Below are 22,053 nucleotides of genomic sequence, written 5' to 3' on the forward strand. Positions count from 1 at the left end.
CATATTTAGACCCGGTACTTGTCATGTCCAGTGGCAGTTTAGCAATTGAGTGCAGTGTGTGGGAAATCCCATAAGCCCCTGAGCCTGGAGAGGGCCCTAATTCCTTCTATCCTGCAGGAATGAAGTAGTTCTTGCAGGGTTCCCAACTTCCTCCATTCTCTCCTACCTCCGACTCTAGCGCATCCCTTCCTGGAAAACCAAAACACAGGCAGTGCTAAAAATGTGCTGTTTCCAGCTGCCCAAGTACTTCTCTTTTTCGGTTCTGCCTTTTTTATGCAACTTCCTGTGTGGGGCCCAAGCAGAGAGAAGCACCGGGGCAGCTAGAAGCAACACATTTTTAGCACTACCTGCGACCTGTTGATTTTCCAGGACTGAGAGGAAAGAAGGGATGCTGCTGGAGTTGAAGGTGGGAAGAAACGGAGATGCTGCTAGACATGGAAGGAAAGGGGGCAGATGCTAGACATGCGGTGGATGAGAAGAGGTTGCACCAGAGCTGCAGGATTGGGAAAGAGGCAAGAAGAGATGCTATTTCCATTGGTTGGTGGGGAGATAAGGTGAGGCCAAGCCTAATTCATGAGACAGGGGGAGAGAGAGAGATGCCAAACCAAGATAATTGGGTAAGAGGGAGGGATGCAAGACCCCTTCTTGGGCGTAGAGATACCAGACAAGAAGGTGAGGGGGGATGAAGAAAGTGGGAGAGATGCTGAAGTGGGAAGTAGAGGGAGAGAGATGCTAGACTGCTGGACTGTGGTGGAAGAAGTGGGGAGCAAAGAGAAAAAAGAGAGGATCTGTTCCAGGGAGAGGGGCGGGGGGAGGAAATGCAGAACCAATGGAGAGAGGGAGAGAAAGAAACAAAGATCCTGGATTACAAAGATGGGCAGGGGGAGAGAGAGTGGAAGATGTTGGCTTTAGGAAGGGAAGGGATAGGGTCATAAAAAAGGATGGGATAGGGTCATAAAAAAGATGCTAGGAATGGAGAGAGCCTAGGAACTGGGATGCAGAGATGCAATGCTGGATAGCAGATAGTACAAAATAATAAGACAGGTAAGGGATGCAGCAGGAGGATAGGTGGTGCACATGGAATGAAAAGACATGCCAAATGGACAGAAGGCCTTGCCAGAGAACTAAAGAAAAATAGAGATAAACAGAAAAGACAATGGGACTAAAGCAAATAAAGAAAAAACATTAGCACTGTACATCGATTACAATTTTTCATTGCACAATTAATCGTGATTAAAATTTGTAATCATTTGATTAATTGCAGAAAGCGCCCCTCACATTTCCTCTTGTATAATTCAATATATACACAGCAGACATAATTCTCAAAACTGACACATTTCATTTCAATTGTCCCATAGAAAGGCAGTATTTAATCCCATTACAACCCTTACTAAACTAAAAATAAAATCATTTATCTTACCTTTGTTGTCTGGTGATTTTGTCTTTCTAATCATCTCATTCCGCATCTCTGGTTCTGCTTCCCTGTGCTCTATTCACTCTCTTTTCTTCTCCTCTTTACTTTCTGTCCTATATTCATCTTTCATATCAACTTTTCTTCCTCCTTTTCAAATCTATCTAATTCCATTCTCTTCTCTTCCCTGCTATTCAAGGGTACCATCATCTCCCTCCCCTTCCTTTCCCTTCTGTGGGTACTCTCAATTCCCTCCCCTCATTCTGCCCACCACTCTGTGCTCACCATTTCCCTTGGTTTTTTCATCCCTATTTCCAAAATCTAGCCCTATCAAATATCACCCTATCTCCCCCATCTGCATCTCTTTCTCCCAGCAAATCTTCCTGTGATCCAACCTGCTCTTTTCCCCTCTCTCTATGACTGGGTCTCCCTCTCTCTTTCCCTCTTCTCTGTGGTTGGGTCTCTCTCTCTCTCTCTCTTTCCCTATTCCCTGTGGTTGGGTCTTTCTCTCTCTTTCCCTCTTCCTTGTGGTTGGGTCTTTCTCTTTCTTTTCCTTTCTCCTCCCTCAGTGATTGGGTATGTCTCTCTCTTTTCCTTTCTCCTCCCTCAGTGATTGGGTGTGTCTCTCTACTTCCTCCCTTCTTCATGGTCAGGTCTGTCTCTCTCTCCTTCCTCCTCCCACCCCCCGGGTTCAGGTCGGACCAGTTGCTCTCCTTCCCTCCCTTTAACTAACCTTTTATAGCCTGCCAGCAGTGCTAGCAATTTAAGCAGAGCACTGCCGGCAAGCTTGCTGGCTCCGCAGCCTCTCACAGTCTCTTCAGGCCCTGTTTACACTGGAACAGCAGATGGAACTTCCTGTTCCAGTCTAGTAGGGACTGAAGAGATTGAGAGAAACTGGAGCCAGTGAGCATACCGGCAGTGCTCTAAAGCAGAACATAAGAATTGCCGCTGCTGGATCAGACCAGTGGTCCATCGTGCCTAGCAGTCCGCTCATGCGGTGGCCCTTTCGTCAAAGCCCAGTGTCCTAACTGAGACTAGCTTTAACTGCGTACGTTCTGGTTCAGCAAGAACTTGTCTAACTTTATCTTGAATCCCTGGAGGGTGTTTTCCCCTATAACAGCATCTGGAAGAGCGTTCCAGTTTTCCACCACTCTCTGGGTGAAAAAGAACTTCCTTACGTTTGTAAGGAATCTATCCCCTTTTAACTTTAGAGAGTGCCCTCTCGTTCGCTCTACCTTGGAGAGGGTGAACAACATGTCTCTATCTACCAAGTCTATTCCCCTCATTATCTTGAATGTTTCTAGCATGTCCCCTCTCAGTCTCCTCTTTTCAATGGAGAAGAGGCCCAGTTTTTCTAATCTCTCACTGTACAGCAACTCCTCCAGGCTCTTAACCATTTTAGTCACTCTTCTCTGGACTCTTTCGAGTAGTACCGTGTCCTTCTTCTTGTACGGCGGCCAGTGCTGGACACAGTAGTCCAGGTGAGGTCGTACCATGGCCCGGTACAGCGGCATGATAACCTTCTCCAATCTGTTCGTGATCCCCTTCTTAATCACTCCCAGCATTCTGTTCACCCTTTTCGCCGCCGCTGCGCATTGGGTGGACAGCTTCATTGACTTGTCGACCAGTACTCCCGTCTCTTTCCTGGGGGGGTCTCTCCAAGTACCGCACCGGACATCCTGTATTCGTGTATAAGATTTTTGTTACCAACAGGCATCACCTTACACTTATCCATGTTAAACCTCATTTGCCATGTCACGGCCCATTTCTCAAGCATGTTATGTCACATTGCAGGTCTTCACAATCCTCCTGCGTCTTCACTACTCTGAATAACTTCGTATCGTCTGCAAATTTAATCACTTCACTCGTCGTACCAATTTCCAGATCATTTAATATGTTGAAGAGCATGGGTCCAAGCACCGAACCCTGTGGCATTCCACTCATGACGCTTTTCCAGTCTGAGTATTGTCCATTTACCCCCACTCTCTGTTTCCTATCCGCCAACCAGTTTTTAATCCACATGAGTATTTCACCCTCGATTCCATGGCTTGCAATTTTTTGAAGTAGTCGTTCATGTGGGACCTTGTCAAACGCCTTCTGAAAATCCAGATACACAATGTCAACTGGCTCGCCCTTTTCTATCTGCCTGTTTACTCCCTTGAAGAAGTGCAGCAAGTTTGTCAAGCAAGATCTCCCCTTGCTGGAGCTGTACTGGCTGGTCCTCATCAGACTGTGTCCGTCAAGGTGAACAATGATGCGGTCCTTTATCAGCGCCTCTACCATCTTTCTCAGTACTGAGGTCAGACTCACCGGTCTGTAGTTTCCAGGATCTCCCCTTGAACCTTTCTTGAAGATCGGCGTGACATTCCCCACTTTCCTTCCCGATCTGATCGACAGTTTGGCTATTAGTTGAAGCAGTTCAGCTATAGCCCCTTTTTGTTCCTTGATTACATTCGGATGGATGACATCCGGTCCCAGGGATTTATTGTTTTTGAGCATATCAATCTGCCTGAATACCTCTTCTAGACTGACCGTCAACCCTGTCAGTTTCCCGTCCTCGTTTCCTGCATATAGCCTGTCGGCTTCCGGTATGTTGCGCATATCCTCTTCAGTATGCTTTAATCGCTAGTGCTGCCAGCAGGGTATATAAGGTTAGTAGGAGGGAAGGGCTATAGTGGGCCGTGGCAGGCAGCAGCATCAACAAGGCAACTCTCTGGAGGTGTGCAGGGGCAGTAATGACAGCCTTCCAGGGGTGGGTGGTGGCAGCAACAACAGCGGCGGCAAGGCAGCTCTCTAGGGGTGAGCAGCAACAGCAAAGAGGAAGCAGTAATATGTTCCTCTGACGTAGTCTTTGGCCTGACTTCACTTCCTGCAGAGCGCACAGTATGTTAAATGTTTTGGTCGCCATTAAACAATTAACAGGTTAATCCTGTTAATTCAGTGGTTCTTAACCCTGTCCTGGGGACCCCCCAGCCAGTCGGGTTTTCAAGATATCCCTAATGAATATGCATGAGAGAGATTTGCATACCTATCACTTCTATTATATGCAGCTACGTGTTTTGTACTGGAGGCAATGGAGGATTAAGTGACTTGCCCAGGGTCACAAGGAGCAATACTGAGATTAGATCCCACAACCTCAGGGTGCTGAGGCAGCAGCTCTACCACTAGGCCACTCCTCAGCCCCCAAAATACTGAACTGGAAACCTGAAGACGTGAGATTCTGCATATACAGCGATAGTAGAGAAATAGAAATACAAGATATCAGAGAACATTTGCCAAAGCTGACACATTCCAATTAACTAAATTTAAAATAAAATGCAATATATCTGAGGGTTGCTTACATCTTGCACTTGTGAACATTTCAGAAACCAGCTGTAAACCTTTCTCTTTTCAAAACACCTGACTAAATAGATTTCATTCTGTTTTTGTACTTTTCATTTGTAATCTTTTGTAAATCGAACTGAACTCATGGTTATGCGGTCTAAAAATCTGGTGTTATGTTTGCAGGGTTTGGCTACTGGAGCTCCATTTCTCTTATGTCAAGTTTGTGTAATAATCAAAGAACATACGTAGTGTGACAGAGCTGAAGATTTGGTTAGCGCTCCCTCATCCCAGCTTCTGTCACAGGCGCAAAGCCGAGCGGTTTTATGGAGTCCACTGAATATTGTCATCAGAGAAATAAAAGAAAATCAAGCAGTGGGAAAAAAATATTTTATTAGCAGGCATTGTATAGTTCCATTTACACAAGCCACCTAAGCAGCTGCCTAGGCCTGTTTCAATTCAATCCTCTGTTAAACACTTCTCAGAAGTCCAGCATAAACAAAAGAAGAAACAAAAACCAAAAATGACCAAACTGGCTTCCAGCCAGGCAAAGTCCAGCTACCACTTGTATCTCAGTCCTTTCAGCTTTTAGGCTTTAGAATTCCCAAATCCAGGAATCCCTGGACAGCCTCCCGCCACTGACTCCACTTTCCTTCTCTCTCTGTAGGGCTTTTAATACAGCCTGCACGTTTAAAGGCACTCCAGGAAGTAATAGCACCTGATTCCCTGAATAAGGTATTTCCCCAAGTTAACCAACTGGGTTCTGGGCAGGGGAATAAGGAACCTACACCACCCTCTATTAATCATGGTTCACAATTCCTCTCCTTTCCTATAATTATCAGGGCTCCCTTTAAAGTTTCTTCTAGGAAACAGAGACCTGCCTTTGCCCAACCCCCACCCAACATACTTTCCAGGTAGACAGGTTTCTGGTTGGCTTTTAACTGGTCTCTCAGTCTCACAATTATGCAGAAAACATTCTTAAGTTCTCTAAACATTTCTCACACTCTCTTAAGCATCAGTAGTTTGTTAGAGACTTTCATTCACACATCCAGTCTTCATTCATACTTACTGCTTCAGGGTCCCAATCCATTTCAGGGTGGCTGTACACGTCTGCATTCTCCTGCCCTATCTCCATGGGCAGTTCCTCCCCTTAGAAACATAGAAAGATGACGGCAGAAAAGGGCTACAGCCCATCAAGTCTGCCCACTCTACTGACCCACCCCATTAAGTCTGAGTGCTAATGACCTAGTTCCTTAACTTGACCCTCGTAGGGATCCCACGTGGATGTCCCATTTATTCTTAAAGTCGAGCATGTTGGTGGCCTTGATCATAGGGTTTCCTGAGCATAGGGTTTCCCCACGGCATGAAGCAGTTTCAAAGTACTTCTGCCTAGGCTGTTTCCCAACCCCCTCTAACCTTGGTTTCAGTGGTGGGGTTCTGAGAGCTCTGGAGTAGCTTTGAATGTGCTTGTGGGGTGCAGGCACTGGAGAACCTTTTTCCCCCTCCTGTCTTGCTGTCCTGGATACCTTCTCTGCTGTGAGTTCCTGATTGCCTCTTGCTGAGATCAGCTGAGGTTAATTTATCCTGCTGAGGCTTCAGGCTTACTCTGGCTGAGGGACCACTCTGTAGCTTTGGAGTCCCTCCCCTTTCTTTAACCCTTGCTGGGTCTTTCTGCCTGCAAAGGGTTTTTGCTTGAGAATTAAGGTTTTGAAAGGAATTATAGGGAAGTAAAGACACCCTTTTGTTTTCATCTAAAGTGTCCCCCTTTCTGTAGCCTCCCTGCCTTTCTTTAGGACTGGGCACAGCCTTAATGGGCAGGTTTCTTTCTATGGGCACAGGTATGCTTGCTTTGCTGGTCTGGTTTAAACCAGTGACAAGGGCTTCCCTGTCACAGTACATGTGGCAGTTTTTTCTCCTGAGATGGCAATCCTAGTGGTATCATCCTCTTATAGAAAAATTAAATATTTGAGGTACAAAAGTTTATTTCAAAGAAACTATCTTCAATTCAACGCACCTACATTTTATTAACTTTATTTCTCTTTAATTCTTTATATTTCTTTTCTCTGATAATATATAGGGGATTGATTGATAGGTACCATCGACTCATATTCAAGTCCTAGCGACTTGATGAACATCATCAAGCTTTCGTGACAGAATACAGAAGTAGATTGCCGGGCCTTTCTTCTGCACAGTATAGATTTGATGTTGTCACCATTGTCACATCAAACGTGATCCTCTGTCTCCAACACTGTCCATCTGCTGCTGCCCAGATGGTTGGTACATCGTTAGTCTGACATCTCCGAAGAAACCTCTCCGCCTTGGGAGGCCCTGCTGGTAGTGAAACTACTGATGGCATAGCTTTCAGATTCTTAGATGCGTGCAAGCCTCAGTGGCATGACAAGCCCATGTATCATGACTGCAGTATACAGTATATATAGGGGACTCACTCGATATTTTTTCCAAGGGCTTCTGCTGTTTTAGCTCACCTCTGATGTGCAAACTACAGAAAGGTGCTCTGATTGAGCAGTTGTCCATTGGAGGGTTAAGGCAGGACACCTTAATCCCTCAGTGGTTGCTGACCCCTCTTTCTCCCCTGAATTTGAAAACAGCTTCAGGTATTAAGGACATTCTCAACAGAGCATGCAGATTTGAGGAGTGGCCTATGATTAATACCGAGAACCAAGGTTCAAATCCCACTTCAGTTCTTTTTATTTTTAAATGATGAGTTTTCCAGGGACAGAAAAATACTTACTGTAAGAAACCTGCAAGCCTGAAGGCTATTGAAGTAGTGTACATTCAGGCACAGTAGACATTTTTTCTGTTCCTGGAGGGCTCAAAATAAAAAAAGAGATCACAAACATCCATTTGTGATGTTCTGACCTGGATGTCCTTTCTAAAACTCTTCTCCACATCCCTTTGGATTTTAACTATTACACATACAATTCTTTTCTTACACATACTCATCGTTTGGCTAAGGATAGAGATTCAAGTGTACAAAAATCCGGTTGCGATACCTGCTTGTAGTCTTAGCTTTCTTCCACAAAAAAACACTACAAGGAACAAAATCAGTGGAAAAGTGCAGTATATATAGACTACAAATGGCACAACCCTGTTAATTATTATAAATTCCTATGAGTTTGGATCAATGTTGTAGAGTAGCTAAGGGCTCCTTTCATCAAACCGCGATAGAGATTTTTACCACAGGCTGGCGAAGTAAATGCTCTGATGCTCATTCAGTTCCTATGATCGTCAGAGCATTTACTTTGCTGGCCCGAGGTAAATACCTCTACCGTGATTTGATATAAATCTGTGTAAGTAAATGTAACTAATTGTTGTACTTTTGTAAAAGTTTTGATGCTTTTACTTGCAAAGAAGTACAGGATAACATTTGTTAATTTACTTTTACTTAAGCAATAATTTTGCCAATTTTTACTACTTTTACTTAGTTACATTTGATGCTTATAGTAAAAAGTAAAAGTGGGAGATATAAAGAACAGTAGAGTTGCCTGTGTTTGAACTGGTTAGATGAAGCTGAAGCTGGTAACAAATTATTTACACTTCTCCCTCTGTATTTACTGTGACAGACCCATGAATACAGAAAAACCGCAAATAATTTTTTCATATGTTATTCGCTGTTTTCTATTTAAAACCATCACGAATATGGTGAAACCGAGAATAACATGGTGGGAGACCTGGCCTGTTCCTGAAGGAGAGGCAAAACATGGTGAAGAAAGTGCTGGGAATCAGCGATTTTCTCTGTAAACGCTTGGAATCAGCTATTTCTCTATGCAAGCTGAAGTAATTTTTGGGGGAATGAGCCAGCAAGCAAAAAACCGTGAATAATCAAAACCGCGATTGCTGAAACCGCTAATACGGAGGGAGAAGTATATTCCTTTATTCATTCAATTTTCTATACCATTCTCCCAGGGGAGCTCAGAACAGTTTGTATGAATTTATTCAGGTACTTAAGCATTTTTCCCTGTCTGTCCCGGTAGGCAATGGAGGGATTAAGTGATTGCCCAGGGTCACAAGGAGCAGTGTGGGTTTGAATCCACAACCTCAGAGTGCTGAGGCTGTAGCTTTAACCACTGTGTCACACTTCTTGATGAACAGACATTGTAGTTGTGGTACTTTTCCTTTTTTTTTTAACTCAAATAGTATTATTTTAGGTACTTTTTTACTTGAGTAAATTTTTAAATTTTGTTTTCATTATCCTTTATTTTACTTGAAGTATCAAAATATGTGTTTACCTTTACTTTTATTTAAGTACTTTGATCTAACAGCACTGGTTTCAGCAACTTATTTTTAAACTCAGAATCTCTTCCACTGTGACTATGCCTTTGTTTGCTTAAGACTCTGTATGTAAAATATATTTCTGATACAACTTGTAATGATAAACTGGCCATTGAAAGAAAAAGCAGGTAGGGCAAAGCAGGGCACATCAAGGATTTCTCTTCTTAAAGAGTCAGCCTTCAGGCAAGATAAAATACCAACTTTCCCCTATGAATAAAATGAGTGAAGAAGCCTTTCATATTCCCTCTCTGACCAATCATAAAAGCCAAATGACCTACTCCTGATTCCATTGTTGTTTCTGCCCCTTTTTCAGTAGATGAAATATAAGACGACATTCAGGGTTTCCCCAAGCTCTGCTGGATGAAAATAAATTTTTTTTTACCTTGTGCTATATAGCTGTAAGAGACTTCTGAAATTATCAGTGGGATTTCTGAAGCCATGGCCTTTGTTTTGACCTACTTACATTAAAATTTCCCAATAAAGGTTTACCCAGTACAAATGGAAACATTTGCTCTGAAAAGATAAAAAAGGGAAAAAAAAGTTACCTAAAAATATTTTTTTCCCCAAATTAATGAAGTTTCCTTTCAATGGAGATTGGAGAATTTAGTAACTTTGTAACACTGCAAGTTTATTTTATATGAGAGTTTATTCTGTTGTATGCCTACTCTTATTAAAATATTAAAACTGAAAAGCTCCAAAAACCAAAATATGCGTGGTCCCAAGGATTTTGGATAAAGGATCTTGTACCTGTACTTGAGGGAGACTATATTAAATGTAATCATTTTCTTTTAATGGATGAACTGAGAATTATATTGGGGCATGCACTGAATATATAGATAGCTTTCAGTAATGGTTTTAACACCATCCTATATGGGATGCTCATAAGTAAACTGAGCATCCTACAAATATGCTCCAAAGTGGATGTGTGTTAACAGTTGGGTGATAATGAACAGAAGGCAACAGTAATACCCTAGAAAGAGAGGTTATTAATAGAGCACTTTAGAAATTAGACTATACCTGTTCAATATTTAATTATATAATAATGGAGAGAGATAATTATGAAATGTTTGTCTTTTAAGAGGAGAAATGGAACAGATAGAAAGAGGAATGGTCCGAGTAGTCAAGTACTTGGCAATTAAAATTCAATGTAAAATGTGCAGAGTCATGTTTGGGTTACAAAAATCCACAGATGCATGACAGGTGAAAAACTTGTGACCAAATAGAAAAGAAATCTTGTGGTGATTTGACATGATTATCTTAAGATTGCAAAAACAGAGAAATACCTCAGTGACAACAGAAAAGAGCAATGTTAGGGTACACAAGGAAAAACATTACCAGTGGAAACAAAGAAAACAATGATGCCTGTATAAAGCTTGGTAGTGAGAATTGATCTAGAATATGATTCCCAGTAGAGAATGACACGGTGACAAAATTCATCACCGTTCCCGTGGATAACTGCGGGAAACCATCTTCATGTCATTCTTTAAGGAGAGAGGAAAGAATCAGAGTATAATTGGGCACAACCACTCACCCGCAAGCTTTGCTCTGAAGAATGCTGGTGTAGAAGGACCGAGGTTGAAATAGACACTAGAAAATGACATGGGATTATTTCCCGCGGTTATCCGCGGGGACGGGAACGGTGATGAATTTTGTCACCATGTCATTCTCTAATACCCAGCTCTAAAGGCTGTACTTCATAGAAGATATAGACAGCACAGAGGCAGTCCAGATAAATGACATAAACATAGTGCAAAATATGTGCCATGCCTCTTTTGACATGAGACTTAGGGCTCCTTTTACAAAGGTGCGCGCAAAATGCCACGCGCACTAGCCGCTACCGCCTCCTTTTAAGCAGGCGGTAGTTTTTCAGCTGGCGCACGCTTTAGCGTGCGCTAATCGTGTGCATGCGCTAAAAACGCTAGTGCACCTTAGTAAAAGAAGCCCTTAGAGAGGTATAGGAAATCCATTCAAGTACCTCAGCGTCATAAATAGTATGCAAGAAAGAACATTGGAAAGAAAATTTCAGAATAAGTTATGTCTCACAGAAGGGTAGAGACTGAAGAGTAATATTAGAAAATATGTCCTGAGGTATAAGCCATGCTGGGAATAACATCAAATTACCTGAAAAGAAACAGATTAAGACTATGAACATTCATAGTTGGCCAAAGCCTTACATTCAGTCCATAAATCTCAGCCAAGTCAATGTACACAATAATTCTTCTTGAACAAACACACCATATACTTGAGGCAAGTTTTCTATTAGGCTTCTAAGTGTTACGTTTGAGATATTCAGTCTCAGAATTTAGGTCTGAACTAGCATCTACACTCTTGGTCTTCAAGCCTTCTAAATGTTGAGAACACTTTGCTACTATCCTACCATACTTATTGAGTCTTCTGAGGACTGATCCAGATCCTCAAGGGTTATATGCCAGGCTATCAGTAGTGTGTGCCCAGATTTTTCATAGCCATTCTTTGGGTCCACACATAATACTCCAGCATCTTGCTGGAGCCCCCCAAAAATCTGCAGAGACTGCGCATTATTTAGAATGTAGCGGTTCGCTTGATTTATAATCTGAAGAAGTATGATCATATTACACCTTACTATCTATCGTCAATTGCATTGGCTACTGATTGAAGTGCAGATTAAGGCCCTCTTCTATCAAACTACGCTAGCAGTTTTTAGTGCAGGGAGCTGCACTGAATGGCCCACGCTGCTCCCGACACTCACAGAGTTCCTATAAACATCGGGAGCCGCACAAGTCATTCAGCGCAGCTCTCTGCACTACCAACTGCTAGTGCAGTTTGATAGAAGAGGCCCTAAGTTCAAGTTTGGATGTTTCTGTTTTAAGGTATTGGCAGGCTTAATTCCAGAATATCTCTTGGAATCGTTTACATTCAATAACTCCAAACATTCCAAGAAATCACATGCACTGTTCTCTTTTCCATCTGCCAAGAATTGTAAATTTTAAAAATTTCAACAACATCTGCTGTCCTTTCAAGCAGCACTATGGGATAAGGATTTGACTTTCTTAATTATGTTGAATGACTCTTATCTACAATTTCAACGTGTCTTAAAAACGTATATTTTGAAAATTAGGCAGGCTCTGCCTTTCATCTCATCTTCTTTTGTGAACCACATAGAACTTAGCAGTATTTGCAGTATAAAAGTGAGTTTTATGTTATATTACACCAGCCAGGAACCATGCAGATTTCTGTTGAAGGTTGGCTGAGGCATCACAAGAATGATTATGGCTATATAAAACATCCTCTGAGGAGAGGCAATGGAGGCAAAGTTAGCAACAGAATTAAAAGCAAACATGAGATAAGCTCAGAGGCTCTTTAGTTATAAGGAAGCAAAGGGATGTGATCGAGTGCTTGACAGCAAAATGGGAACGCAAAGAAGTACAGTTATTTATGTGGATATAGAAATCAAAAGGAGTTCACAATGAGAGTGAGACACTGATGTGCACCAATTAGGATCGAGATATCTGATAACACAAAGATAGCAAAACAAGGCAACACAGCAGTGGCCATAACCAGAGAAAAAGACATAATAAGTTGTTCTATTACTAGTCATTTGCTGCAATCCTACTAACTAAAAGTATATAACGCATTTTTCTTCACAGAGGGTGGTGAATGCAGAAATTAGCCTCCCCAGGGAGGTGGCAGATAAAGCCTTATGTAATTCAAGAAGAGAGGGGATAAGCACAATGAATTCTCAGTTGTAGGAATGAAGACGGAGATTAACTAGAATCTAAGGTTGTGCAACAGAAATGTAATTTTTATATCTTAAATTGATAATCTGCTTTATCAATAAAAAAAAAATCTTACTGCCCTTATCTATTACAATCTATTACATTGTTTTAAAACATAAAAAATTAGCCATTACAAATGCAACCATCCCAAATTTGGGTACCTTTATGTTCACCAATTCTTCACCTCTTTTTATGGTACCGTCATGACTGTGCTGACATGCTCACACTTGATGTCCACAGCCAAAAATCTCCCAGATTTCCTTCCGATTACACATCTGAACCTGGCTTTTCTTGAGTAATTAGCAGACTGCTTCTTGGAAGGTAGAACTCAATTTTATTTTCTCACCACAGCTGGTACTTTCACAACTCCTGCACCTCTCTGTGGGATCATCTCTCACTGTCAGCTGGCAGGTTGAGGACTATCTGTTTAAAAGCAGCAGGATAGGTATGTATTCCTCTTGTCTCATTACATTTGAAAAGGCACAGCTTTCAGCACTCTTAACATGGTGGCTCAGCTATTTCCTGTAAATGAGATTGTACAGCCAGCATTTCAGCCTAAGACAGACATCTATCTTCTAGTGGAAATAAGAAGGATCCCTCATGTTAATAAACACATTTTATGGTAACTCTAGTGGAATTAGGAGTCCTATTTTTGCAGGATGTGTTCCATTTAATCTTTAGACAGCTAAAATAATCTCAGAGAATTCTTGGTTTGCATTACACAAAACAAAACCCACACTTGCGAACCCCCACACCTTAAATCAGGAGTGTCCAAACTTTTGGCTTCCCTGGGCCGCATTGGCCGAAAAAAAATGTTTCTGGGGCTGCGCAAACACTGCAGCAAGACAGAGGAGGGAGCCGGCAAGACAGTAAACACCCGGGGGCAGCAGAGGAAAACACTGCATCGCCCTCGACCGAGGCTGCACAAAATACTTCACGGGGCCTCAGGTCAGACACCCCTGCCTTAAATGATTAAAACTTAGGGCTCCTTTTACAAAGGTGTGCTAGCGTTTTTAGCGCACCCACTGGATTAGCGCGCGCTAGCCAAAAAAACTACCGCCTGCTCAAGAGGAGGCGGTAGCGGCTAGCGCGCGGGGCATTTTAACGCACGCTATTCCACGTGTTAAGGCCCTAGCGCACCTTTGTAAAAGGAGCCCTTAATCTAAATGCTGAATAAGAGAGAAAAATAAATTCACTGAATAGACAACTAAGACAAAAAAAGATATATTTGGATTTTTTTTTTTATTCAACAAAACATTTAAACAGTAAGTCTCCCTGTGTGGAAAAATATGGGAACCACTCATTAACTTGTGGCATCTCCAAAAATAATTACAACTAAAGGTTTCCTCTAAGTGTTGAACAGATTGTCACATTGCTCTTGAGGAATTATGGCCAAGCCTTCCATGCAGAACTGTTTGTGACATTTGAGGGATTCCTTGCATGAACAGCTTGCTTGAGGTCTTGCCGTAATGTTTCGAAAGGTTTTAGGTTGAGACTTGACCAATTCAAAAACTAAATCTATTTTTCTTCAGCTATTCTGCAAGAATGGCTGGATATTAACAGCTACAGCGACACACTTTCAGTATATCCCTAAGATCTTCAGTTTTAAGATAGAGGAGCAGACCAGATACACAGTCTGTCATCTATTTTATCACTACAGCACATAGGAATTTAAAAAACAGTTTGCCTGACATGGCCATGTTTTGCCTTTCAGTGAGCTGCATGAGAGGCATAAAAACTGTTAGGATAAATGCATACACACAGAACTCATGTTAATAAAATTGAAAAAAGAATATATCTAAATAAAATTACACAGACATCTAAATAAGAAAATATCTAAATGAAATTGTACATCCATATCTATTTCAAACCATTATTTAACAAATGAAATTATGTTAAATGAAAATTTGAAAAATATTGAAATATAGAAAATATATAATTTTTTTTAAATTCTTTATTCAGTTTTACAACAAGTGTAATTAGAAATAACATTTAACCTGAAAATATATAATTTAATGTGTGCAACTTATAAAATAGTTAGTAAGAAGGGGAATAAAAATGAATTCAAAGTTCAAGACATACCCATATAGTATATTTGGACTGGTATCACTAATTTGGCAGCAAACGAGAACAATGATTAATCAGAGCGCTCAATGAATAGCATGGAAGTATAATTAGTGTATAAAAAGGGTTATGTGAGTATGACATCATCAGTAACACAGAAGAGTGAAATCCCTGACAGACAAGGCCAAGCAGCCTGTTTAGAGTGCTGTTAGCTCAACACTGTTTCAGTTGAAGGTAGGGCTCGCGGTCGGCGGGGAGGGAAGGATGGAAGGTCAGCAGGGGTTTGGCTGCGCAGTGTGTGTGTGTGTTGGGGGGGGGGGGGGGGTTGAAGAGTTACCAGTGAATCCCAGGACTAGGACTTATTTTTGGGGTAGGGCTTATATTAAGACCTAACCCGAAAATGATGCTAGGGCTTATTTTTGAGGTAGGTCTTATTTTAGGGGAAACATGGTATATGTGGATACAATGAAATTAGGATGGGTTTGAAAGACTTACATGTTCCACTACAAGGGTAGCAGTTAGAGTAGAGTATGGGACTGAGTCCCCTGCTCTATGGTTCACTACACCGCCCATCAGACTACTCCATCAGACTACTCCATGAACCTGCTTGCTGCCATAATATCTGAAATTGTCAGACAGGCAGGAATGGACTGTTTCATTTACATATTTGGGGGTAGGAGGGGGGTCAGTGACCACAGGGAGAATGTGTGTGGGGGTCATGCTTACATCCCTCCAGTGGTCAACTGGTCAGTTTGGGCACTTTTTTGGTACTTACTCGTTGTTAAAACAGGTCTATCCCCAGTTGTCTAAATTGTGTCCTGGACATATTCTTAAATATTCAATTATGGCAGAATAATGTCCAGGTCATAAGCCTGCCTTAGTCCTGCCCACTCCACATCTCTAAAATGCCCCCTTGAGATTTAGACAAACTGCAGATGAACAGCATAGATATTTGTCTAGAACAGGGATAGGCAATTCCAGTTCTCGAGAGCCAGAGGCAGGTCAGGTTTTCAGGATATCCACAATAAATATACGTGAGATAGATTTGCATCTCAAGGAGGCAGTGCATGCAAATCCATCTCATACATATTCATTGTGGATATCCTGTAAACCTGACTTGCCTATGACTCTCAAGGACCAGAATTGCCTATCCCTGATCTAGAAAATAGGGTTTAAAAATGGCAAATTGGAAAGGTTTGGCAAGAAAAATGTCCATCTATTCTTTTATGCCACTTTTTGGACATTTTTTTTCTTTGAAAATGAGCCCCTAAATTATTTTTAGTAAAAGGTGTTCAGAAATCCAGGTTATAAATGATTATAATCCTTTACAATTTAAACTACTAAATTACAAAAAACAACTTTAAAATTTTTTACTGAATCAAACATTGTGTACGTATTTCAGCACTTTAGAAATGATAAAGAGTAGTAATAGGGATTGAAACATAGAGACATGATGGCAGATAAAGGCCCATCTAGTCTGCCCATCCTCAGTAAACATTATCTCTTTCTTTCTCCGAGAGATCCCACGTGCCTATCCCAGACCCTTTTAAATTCAGGCACAGTCTCTTTTTCCACCACCTCTTCTGGAGACTATTCCACGTATCTACCACCCTTTCTCCGGAGCCTATCACCTCTTAACTTCATCCTATGCCCTCTCATTGCAGAGTTTCCTTTCAAATGAAAGAGACTCGACTCATGTGCATTTACATTACATAGGTACTTAAGCGTCTCTATCATATCTCTCCTCTCCCGCCTTTCCTGCAAAGTATACAGATTGAGATCTTTAAGTCTGTCCCCATACGCCTTATGATGAAAACCACACACCATTTTAGTAGCCTTTCTTTGGACCGACTCCATCCTTTTTATATGTTTTTGAAGGTGCGGCCTCCAGAATTGTACACAAAATTTTAAATGAGGTCTCACCAAAGTCTTGTACAGGGGCATCAATACCTCCTTTTTCCTACTGCCATATCTTAGGATATAAGTGGTATATAAATAGAATAAATAAATAATGCCTCTCCCTATGCAACCTAGAATCCTTTTAGCTTACGCCGTCACCTTATCAACCTGTTTGGTCACCTTAAGATCATCACATACAATCATACCCAAGTCCCCCTCTTGATAAGGATATTTTGCATGGCCAAAAATTTACCTTGTCCTATACTAAAGAGCCAGATGGGCCATCTTATCATCTTCTCCTATTAATAGATATTTCCCATTATACTTTCTACTGGATTCTGTTGAAAGGATTCAATTTTTTTTCAAAACCAGTAGATCCAAGCCTAGAATTACCCCTTCTATTTTTGATATTTCTATTGAGGTCCCTAAGGAAAACAGAACCACACCTCTAAGTACTGCATGCAGCTAGAACTTAAGGAGACTGTCATGTTAAAACACAGCAAACTGGCAACCCCAACAGCCTCCTCCACCATGAAAACACCAAAGACAAACTGGCTCCTTAGCTTATCTCCCAAGAGAATTTCACCAGAGACTAACCCGGTCTGAGATTCCCCATTTGTGCCTGAAATAAAACAAAACTAAAATTCCTGTTGCTCATGCCCCTCTCCACCCCCCACCCCATCCCCCCCGAAGATACCACAAAAGACAAACCAGGTCCTACAGGCCCACCAACATTGAAAACAGACTACCTCTTGGATTCCCCTCCTTCTATCTGAAAAGCACTGCTGCTCTTCAGCTTGGTCTTCTTCAAAGATTCAGATCTATAACTTCTTCAGCAGATTTTTGGCTCCTCTAATCATGCCTGCTTCACTTTTCTCACTCTACACTAGAGCTGCCCGACTCGGGGGAAAAAATTGATTTGATTTGATTTGGCTTATTGAGTCAATTTTTTTATTCCATTCAATTCACTGTCAAAGACAATGACACAGCTTTTTACGTTTAAAGTTGAATCAATTTTTATTGTAAAACTAAACAAGCCAGATTAATACAGATTGATCCTGCAGTCAATGTTAACAGAAAACCATGTCCTTTTCATACACACAGAACACAGATACTATACACCCTCATCCAGTATGGAATAAGTAATCACAAACTAAAAACAGAAATATGTAGACAAAAATTAAATTAAATTAAATGGCCAAGAAATCAGACTGCATAAAATGCAACACCACAGAAACAGTAACACATGTCCCCTAATGCTGTGCAAAATATAAAGAAAGCAGATGTAAATTTGAAAAAACTGACAAACAACAATCACCACTTTACACATTAACAAACAGAAATAAAACAAAAATGGAAAATAAGAAAATACTATTTTAATGGACTAGTCCAATTTTTAATTAGCTTTCAGAGGCCAAAACCTCATTCTTCAGGTCAGTACAATATACTGCTGTTACAGTGACCTGTTAGTAAAAAAATGTATTAAAATTTAGTCTAATAAAAAGATGACTTTATTTCCATTTTTAAACGGTTATCAATACAGCTACAATAAAGCAACAAAATTTTTTTTTCTACCTTTACTAATGTTGAGAGGAAGTATTCAGAGTGTGAGAAAGCATTACTGTCTACAAGGATTAAAGTTGATTGTAGAAACATGTCATCAACCCATCAGTTTCTTGGGTAGTGATCGGATCAAGACTGGTCGAGTCTCCAATAACCGATTAGTCTCTTGGACTTTGGCCTTGGAGGTAAAGTATGCTAAGAAACATCGCACTACCACAGTCCAAGGTATGGCAGAATTGCACAATTGTGCTGTACATGACACTTCTACAGGTTTTACAGAACCTGATGTTCCACTTGATGAGAAGGAACCCCATCAGCATCACTATGATGAGATACGCTGTGCTGACATTCTCAAGGTCTAGATGGATGGTTGCGCCTATCATCAAGGGTCTGGACAAGATCTGGTCGCTGGAGTGGATGTGGAATAGAACCCAACTGCACCGGTGGAAAATTATAGCACTGACCAAATAACCCTACAGTTTGGAAATGAAACATGAACATTTCAAGAAAAATAGACTCCTGAATTTGTCCTTGTGTATAATGATACACCTAGGAAGCCTGTTTGTTTAATTTGTCAAAAGACATGTTCTGCTTTAAAGTGTAGCAATTTAGACCAGCACTACATAACAAGGCATGAAGAGTTCAATAGAAATTATCCACCTGGCAGTAATCAGGAAAAGTAAATTTAAACAACTTGTAGCTCTGCTAAAAGGCCAGTAAAAAAAGATCAAAGTCCATGCAGAGTTTGACCGAGGCAACTTTCAAATCATATGGATTTTAACAAAACTCAGAAAGGCATTTACTGATGCAAAGATTGTCAAAGAGTGCTTTTTATCTACAGCAGAAATAATTTTCAATAACAAGAAAGAAATCCTAAAGCAAATAAAACAAATGCAACTGTCTGATACAACCATAATTGAGATGAGTAGAGGAAATTGGAAGGCAAATCCACCAATAGTTGCTAAAAGATCTTTTAATAGCACCATGGATGAAAGGACGGATATATGCGACATCTCACAACTGTGTGTCTCGGTTTGTTTTCCCAAACTAGAATTATTTTGGGAAGAAGTGCTGTGTTTAATAGCTTTGACAGGTCAAACAAAAGGGGAAGATATCTTTACTGCCCTATTTGATTTTTTACTGAAAATAAGTTGGTGTGAACAAATCTAACAGCTATATGTACATGCAAGGGAAAGAGAATGGATTGATTGTCCAAAGGAAACAAGAGGAAATACCAAAATTTGCTGCATTTCACTTTATTATACATCAAGAAGCAATTGTGGGAAAAATAAAAAAACAGTTAAAGGCAAAGTGTCATGCAGATGGCGGTAAAAGTAATCAATTTTATCATGTCACGAGTACTGAACAACAAAGACCCCCTTTTATCAAACTGCGATATCAGGTAATAGTGCAGGGAACCATGCTGAATGAATGTGAACTCTATGAGCATTGGGAGAAGAGCGGGCCATTCAGCGTGGCTCCCTGCGCTAAAAACTGCTGTCACAATTTGATAAAAGAGGGCCAAATAGTTCCAAGTCTGGGGATCTAGTTTTACACAATGAAGTGAGATGGTTATCTTGTGGAAAGGTCCCTGAGAGGTTTTTGAGTCTCCTTTCTCAGATTAGTGAATTCCTTGAAATGAACGGGAAGGAGGAGATAGACCTGGAAAATCCAGAATGGATAATCAAGCTGGCATGTTTGACGGATATCAAATGTCATTTGAATGCACTAAGGCCCGGATTCTGTATTGAACACCTGTCCCAGGCGTCGTACACAGAATCGGGCCTACACCTGCCCAAACTAAGCCCAATTCTGTAACCGACGTCCATATTGCAGATGCCGATTACAGAATTGGGTTTGTTTAGACACGGCCGCTATACTTAATCGCGGCAAGGGATCTCCCTGGCTATGGATGACAGTCTCCCCTCTCCCTCCCCCAACAATCGCGGCAGGAGAGTGCACAACCACTCCTGTTCACAGAACCCCACCATCGCCAACCCCCCTCCCCGGACCTCCCCCAATGAAACCCCCCACATCCCGTAACTCCCCTCGGGCTTACCCGCAAGTTGGCCAGACGGGTCCTCGCACCGTCTGGTCAGCAGGCCCGCTTCCATCCAAATGAGGTGGGCCTGTCCCTCCCCTGCCCAACCCACAGGATCCTAGGGCCTGATTGGCCCAGGCGCCTATGGCAGGAGGGGCCTTAGGAGCCTGGCCCAATCAGGCCCTAGGATCCTGTGGGTTGGGCAGGGGAGGGGCAGGCCCGACTCATTTGGACAGAGGCGCACCTGCTGGCTGGATGGTGCAAGGACCCGTCCGGCCAACTTGCGGGTAAGCCCGAGGGGGGTTCCAGGGTGGGGGGTTTCATTGGGGGAGGTCCTGGGAGAGGGGTTGGGTCATTTTGTTGGGGGGGATCGTTGGGGGGGTCCGGCAGGAGAGGTTGGGTACCCTCCTGCTGACGATCTTTGGGGCAGGGCCTACTGGCAGGAAGGGTTGAGCACCTTCCTGCTGGCGATGGTGGGGTTCTGTGGGCAGGAGGGGTTGGGCACCCTCCTGCCACGATCATCAGGGGTGAGGTGGGGGGTCTACCGGCAGGAAGGGTTGAGCATCTTCCTGCCAGCGATGGTGGGGTTCTGTGGGCAGTAGGGGTTGGGTACCCTCCTGCTGCGATCATCGGGAGGAGGGGGAGGGGAGACTGGTGACCATAACCACGGCCGCTATACTAATTGCTGCAGGGAGATCCCTTACCGCAATTAAGTATAGCGGATGCATCTACTTACCATGTAGGCCAGCATTTGCTGGTCTACATTGTAAGTGTCTCCTGCTCTATTAGGGAGACGCGTAGGGCTGCCTAGATTCGCCTAAGGCTACCGCCTAGCCTTAGGCGAGCTTAGGCGGGCTTGCGGGCCTCCCTAGGCTCCCGGAAGCGCCTTCAATATAGGCGGCCTGCCTGGGGAGCATTTTTTTAGAAAACGTGCCTCCCGATTGGCTTAGACAGCTGTAGGATGCCTACAGCTGCCTACAATCAGGATGCACTTTGCAGAATTGGGGCCTCAATCTCCAGGGAAACAAAAACTTCCCAGTAACATTTTATGAGCTGTAACTGCTTTTGGAAAAAAAAAAAAAAAAGGATTACAGGATTATTCATCCCTGATATGCAGTTTGTTCACTTTCCAAAACCCAGAGCAGTCACTTCAGAAAATCCCAACCTTTTAATACATTTCAATTGCAATTCATTTGTACAGGTGTTGGAAGAATTGAAGAAAAATTATGAGTTTAGTTTCATAGACATAATGGAGTACAAGGAGTTTTTCAGTTTTATTGATAACCCCTTCCATGTTGCAGTGTCAGCTGTCACTAATTATAAAAGATATTTGTTTTGCTCGTGCTAAACTGGAAAGTGAAATTGTGGAACTACACACAAATGACATCTTGAAATCTGAACTTAAGACTGGTGTTCATCATTTCTGGAATATGGTCCACATACCTTTGTGTATATGTTTTATAAGTATTATTTTATTTATGTATTTTCAATACATTTTTTGCCCCTGATGTTGGCTGACCATGTCCCTTCCTCACTCTTTTTTTGTTTTATATTTTCACAAGTGGGGCTTCATTTCTTTTGTCTTGTGGGATGCCCTGATATACAGTATTCATACTTGAAACACTGTGTACAAAAAATGCTACATATACCTGTGAATCCAGCAGTCCCCAACCTTTTTTTGCACAAGGGACTGGTTTCATGCAGGA

The 22,053-nt window shown here is 41.9% G+C and overlaps 1 protein-coding gene across 12 annotated transcripts in view; it reads right to left on the minus strand.

The window, feature by feature from the left end:
* Positions 1-22,053, minus strand: part of FARS2 (phenylalanyl-tRNA synthetase 2, mitochondrial) — a 732,018-nt gene that overhangs the window by 57,394 nt on the left and 652,571 nt on the right. The window contains exon 8 of one of the 12 annotated variants that reach the window (XM_033934772.1): positions 13,016-13,203. The exons of the other annotated variants lie outside the window; for them this stretch is intronic. Coding sequence (XP_033790663.1) covers positions 13,200-13,203 — 4 coding nt within the window. The 3' untranslated portion in view covers positions 13,016-13,199. Of the gene's footprint in view, positions 1-13,015; positions 13,204-22,053 lie in introns of those variants that run through there. 12 annotated transcript variants of the gene reach the window in all.

Source organism: Geotrypetes seraphini, chromosome 2 (genome assembly GCF_902459505.1).
Source record: "Geotrypetes seraphini chromosome 2, aGeoSer1.1, whole genome shotgun sequence".
Taxonomy (NCBI): domain Eukaryota; kingdom Metazoa; phylum Chordata; class Amphibia; order Gymnophiona; family Dermophiidae; genus Geotrypetes; species Geotrypetes seraphini.